Source organism: Asparagus officinalis, chromosome 8, assembly GCF_001876935.1.
Source record: "Asparagus officinalis chromosome 8, Aspof.V1, whole genome shotgun sequence".
NCBI lineage: Eukaryota > Viridiplantae > Streptophyta > Magnoliopsida > Asparagales > Asparagaceae > Asparagus > Asparagus officinalis.
The window spans coordinates 30,231,654-30,237,586 of record NC_033801.1 but is presented as its reverse complement, the minus strand read 5'-3'; the positions used below and the strand labels follow the sequence as shown (position 1 = coordinate 30,237,586).

The window sequence follows — 5,933 nt, the reverse complement described above, 5'->3', positions numbered from 1 at the left end:
CACCATCTAGCAAAATGAGCTAGTAAGAGATGAAGCGGAGAGACCTATATCTTTCTGATATGACTTTTAGACGAGCCTCACCACATAGCTATTTCTTGCTAGCTCATTTAGCAAAATAAGATACCAGCACATACCCATTGTTTCCTCTATGTATATATTTACACACACCCCCAACATACACGTGCAGAATGCACATGCATAAATAAATTTAGATGAAAGAAATAAAATTTTTATGCATATGTTTAATTATGATTATAATACAAATATTCAGGATGAAGTGTCATCATGTATGTTATTTGCTGATGATATAGTATTAGTTGACGAGACTAGAACATGTATAATTTTTAAAATAGAAAAGTGGAGACAAGCTCTTGAAACTAAAGATTTTAAAATTAGTAGAACAAAAATTGAATACATGGAATGCATTTTTAGTAAAACTAGAAAGAAAAAAGAGCCTATAGTTCATATTGATAGCCAAAATATATCTAAAAGTAATTAATTTCGCTATTTAGGATCAATCATTTAGCATGATGGTGAGATTGAGGATGATGTCAGTCGAATCAAATCGGGATGATTAGAATGGAGAAGTGCTTCGAGAGTCTTATGTGATTGTATAATACATGTTAGACTTAAAGAAAAATTATATAGGACAGTTAGAAGACCAACAATACTTTATGGATCACAATGTTAACAATTAAAAAATAAAATGTGCAAAAAATGAGTGTAGCAGTATGAGAATGATGAGATGGTCTTGTGGGCATTTAATAAAAAATAAGATAAGAAATGAGTGCATCTATAGTAAATTTGAAGTTGGTCTTATAGAGGATAAAATAAGAGAGGATCGATTAAGGTAGTACGATCATGTACAACGTAGATCTCTTAGTGCACCGGTTAGGAAAGTGATAATATTACAGTTAATGGAGCAAATAAATCGAGAGGTAGACCTAGAAGAACTTGGTTGGAAGTAGTTAAGAATGATATAGTTATGGTTAGCTTAACAAAGGAGATAACCCATAATAGAACGAAATGGAAGAATAGTATTCATGTAGCCGATCCTAAACATTTGAGATAGAGGCTTTGTTGTTGTTATAGTATAAATATAAATATAATTTTATACTTCTTAATATGTATTTTAATTTTAATGTTTACATGCTAAATGACTTAATATGTATTTTAATTTTAATGTTTACATGCTAAATGATGCATGTATTTCATAAGTAACATTATTTGATTAAAACACATATTGAGGAATATATAATTCATTATAATATTTACATATATAAATTCTAACTACTCTAGTAATTATATTTAATAATTTTTTTGAGAAAACAACTATATTTAATAATTAGTTCTCTTGAATAATTTTTACCGTAGCACATATTTTGAATAAAATTATAAACATGCGTGGCCAATAAATATGTTTAAATTCAAGTATTATTATTATTTTCATTGCATGGTCTTTTTCACTACTTTAAAGGATTTGTGTAACATTTTAATATAGAGGGTGAGATATGTAAAGAGAATGGATAGTAGAGAGGACCCACATCATTTCATGAGCTAAACCTCTTTCCAATTTTACCCCTCTACTTTGTGTTTATACCAACCTAAATCCAAAAAATGGGACTTTTCCACCATTCCTTCACTTCCACCCACCATTTATTTTCCCCGTACAATGTAGTATGTGTGTGTGTGTATAGAGTACAGTTGCAATATGCACAATGTATAACTTACAAGGCTACACACCTGTACAAATACATGTTTGACCATCGATATTAATAATCCACACCATTCATGCTGATCTATGCAATTGAAACTACATGAAGACTAGAAATTAATTAGATTCAATATTTTTGGTTTATTCATCTAATGCCTTTGAAATGGGCGGTCTATAACTGCCTCAGATGTTAGTTATTTTGAGTTGATTGAATTATAGGATAGAAAATTCTAAACCACGTGAGTTTTGATCGCTTACATTTGATGCATGTAAATAACAATGAATGGTGTAGACCATTAATATCGGTGTGCAAAAATGTACTTTCACAAATGTAACTAAGTTTCACCTCATGTATATTATAACCCTACCCGTATATATAATATAATATATATAATATTATATATATATATATACATATACATATTATATAATATATATATAGTATATACATATAGAAAAATAATGGATAGTCGCTGGCAACTCTTATTGCTAAATGAGCTACCAAGAGATAGATAGGTGATGCGGTTCAAGTATTCTCATCTATATACATTATTTCCTCTGTGTGCATGGGCGCGTGCGCGTGTATATAGAGAGAGAGAGGGAGGGGGAAGAGAGGGTGGATGCTTTAATGCTCTTACGAATAAGTAACTTGGTTATGTCATTTAATTTGAATGACCCACTCTAGTCATTTCAACATGTTTTGAACTATCTACAAAAAGATTAGGCATATTGAGTTCTAATTAGTTATGCAGCATGTAGTAGAAAAAATAATGGTTTTACAAAAAGATTAGGCAAATTGAGTTCTAATTAATTATGCAGCATGTAGTAGAAAAAATAATGGTTTTACAGTAATAGCAACCAAAGGTACAACATGAAACATGAGTTATAGGGTTAGAGATCCTGAAACATCAAAAAAATTTATTTCTACATCTTTAAAGGTTTGTAGACCATGATGAATGAAATAGATCATTCACAGGAAGTCCAACTCATGCACTAAGAGATATCATTAGTTGTCTGATTAGAAAGTTGCTAATTTATGCAACCATTTGATGCACGGTAGTAAATGCTCAATATAAATGATCATTTTATTGATAGATCTTTTAATATATGTAATTTAATTGAACTAAGCAGACGATCTACATCAACCACAGAATAGATGAATCTGTGAGTGGGCATCACTAAGCTAGTTATCCTCTAACAATATTAACAGCGCACCTACACAAGAAACTGGCCCGCTGACCCGTCTGGTCATCTGAATGCATGCAAGCATGATCACGCTTCCGTAGACGCACAGATGGATGTGCGTATGTGGATAAAAGCGTCCCAAAAAAGTTACAAATACACCTAATCCCTTTATCTGTGTGCGCCCTTGCACAACCACACACATTGGCACACAGTCAAGTGCATGCTTCAGTGCTTGTGTGCGTAGGCATGTGTCTCGGTGTGTGGCGGAGCCTGTGTTCACGTGTATTTATGTGTATATGTGCACAAACATGGCTGAGGCTGTAACAACCTTAAATTTTTTTTTAAAACAATCAAGTAAATTACCCAAGTAAATAATAAAATATTCCACACAATATAACAACATAAATTAGAAGAAGCTTACCAATCAAAAGAACTACAAGTAAGCACCAAGCAATCATTCGTTTAGGGTGAGCATATTGAATTTGGTACTGAGATCTTTGAAGTTGTCTCTGGATAGCACCAACCCATCCGTTAAGCTGCTTATCACAGGTCTCATCCCCACAACTACCAAGACAACTCTTACTTCCTTCATAACATGCATTAATCCTCCGATTCAATTGTTGATCTTGTAATGGGATGGTTTCTTCATATTCGTGCCCATGCCTCCACTTCATTAACCCATTCCAATACCGATTCATTTTAGCATTGAAATGTTCACTCTTTGGCCCTGAGAAGCTAAGCTTCCTCGGCGGTAGAAAATTAGATTGTTCATTCAACATTCTACGAGAAATGTCATCCTCACTAGAGGCTGAAATTTGCAAGACCTCATTAACTGGGCTGGCAGACTTTGCGCAATTCTTCAGAGAATCAAAAGATTGAAAATCTGACCCTTTTTCTTTTTCTTCCTCAGAACCTGTTAAAAAGAGAGCAAGTTCATCTCTTTCCCCTTCATTTAGTCGAACCCAAGACAGAGGACTCTCCCCCTCACTGAGATTCGATTCTTTTAAAGAATTCTCTACAATAGATATCCGATTTTCAATTGCTAAAACAAATTGGTTACGCCGAGCTTTTGTTGACTTTCCAACAGAAAACTCCTCACCATTTGATTTAACCGCCCTTTCAAGCTCCTCAAGCTATAAATAAGCCCCAGGAAATCAGAATTCAGCTTTCTCCCCAGAAACAATCCTAATTTGGAATAAATTGAGAAATTTTTATTTGAATTAGAGAATACCTGCCATTTTGCAGTGCCTAGCGCGGTTCGAAGGTCCTTGGAGAGATTAGAAGAGGGGTTTGAATCCAACTTCTTTTCTTGAACCCATTGCCTATAAATTGATTCCATCCTGTAGAACAACTCGAGATCAAAATAACTCCAAGAATATTAAAAAATAATAATTATAAACGAATTGACTCATAAATTACTCCCAAAATGACGAAACCCTTGAAATCTCGCACCTGTCAGCAGATTCTTGAACCTCCTCGGCTGCGGAAAAGAAGGGATCTTTCTCCCATAGATCGAAGGACGTCGCCATCGAATTTTTCTCCCGATTGAGTTCAATTTGGAGATTGTTTAATTGGGAGCCGAGAATGAACCCTAGTTCCAATTTGCAGCCCTACAATTGGGGTATACAGAAGGTGGTCGCGCCTCTTTTAAAGTGACATTTTGTAGATAAACCCAAACACTTTCCTGGCTTAGCATAGAGTAAGCTTTCCATGTAAATTGTTAGGGTTTTTTTTGGTGTATATATACCCCTCAATCCTTCATCCTTCATATTTAAAACCTTATCCTCCAAATCTTGATATTTGCAAAACTATCCTCTTCTTTTTCCTACCCTTCAACTTAACAATGTTGGTTTCTAATTAAATAGGGCAATGTCAAATTTTGAAACAAATTGAGACATGTTTATAATATTTTCCCGTATGAAAACTAAAAAATTACAGGTAGAACAACTTAATATGAGAGGATCGAGGGGTAATTTTATAAATATTAAGATGTAAAGGGTAATTTGCAAATAAGTAAGGTTTAAAGAGTCCAAACATGATTTCATGGACCGAGAAATGAACAAAATTTTAACAAACTATAATGTGAAGCAGTATCTAATCTAATAAAGTCGACTGACGCTAATATATTTACACTGCAATGTAAAAAAAGGTAAATTAGAAAAGAAACTCTCATTCTATAAGGTTTTTGAAGAAACCCCATAATGTATTAAGTACAAAAGAAAACCCTAATCTATAATAGTTATTGAAAAATTGTTAATTTTTTTAATTTACGATAAGATTGCTTATGAATGTTAGAAGATTAAATTTAAAATTTTCACGACTATCCTTTTTTTTAATGTAATATTTCTATAATATTCTTGATAGTTTAATGAGTTACATTTTGTTACAATTGTACGCAATTATGATCAGGTAAGGTTGTTTTTGTTGATATTAAAAGACAATGGGGTTAACTGATAAACTGTCTCTAGGTGTAGGAGATATCTTGTAATTTATCTAAGAAAACAAGAATAGGACACCCTACCAAACTTTATCAGAGCGTTATGTTATCGCAAAGCATATTTTTATGATCAAACATTAGAGGGTAGCTAAGAATAAGAATACTTTGGTTGGTCCACAATGAAAGTTTAATCAGAGGACCATATTTCTTACTTCTATATTTTGGAAGATGCCTCATTTTACATGCACCTTTGATGAAATATGAATATTTTACCTAAATTCATCAAATTCCCATGAGAAATATAAAAAGTTTTTCTGCGTGAATGCTCCCTTGATGCAATATTTTCATACTCGGAATAAGACTGACCTTTTATGTGTTTATTTTTTTTTTTTCTCCATTTTTTTTAGGGGGGGGAAGCCACCTCCTAATGTTTGAGAATAATATCTTCTAGCTTTAATCTTTATTTCATTTTTCTTTGGAACAGAGGTTCATCTTCTGGTTGTTGATCTTATATGTTAAATGTTGAATATTTAGATGCATCCCAAAGAAAGGTATTAGACCTGCCAATGAATTATGAATCAATTACTAGTAGTCATG

The 5,933-nt window shown here is 32.9% G+C and overlaps 1 protein-coding gene across 2 annotated transcripts in view; it reads right to left on the bottom strand.

Annotated features, from left to right (window-relative positions):
• The window catches only part of LOC109822805, a 10,492-nt gene extending 5,945 nt beyond the window's left edge, over window positions 1-4,547 (bottom strand). For both annotated transcript variants that reach the window (XM_020389055.1, XM_020389057.1), the window contains exons 1-3: window positions 4,352-4,547; window positions 4,131-4,239; window positions 3,321-4,032 (exon numbers count right to left, since the gene is read on the bottom strand). In XM_020389055.1, coding sequence (XP_020244644.1) covers window positions 3,321-4,032; window positions 4,131-4,239; window positions 4,352-4,428 — 898 coding nt within the window. In that variant the 5' untranslated portion in view covers window positions 4,429-4,547. The remainder of the gene's footprint in view (window positions 1-3,320; window positions 4,033-4,130; window positions 4,240-4,351) is intronic.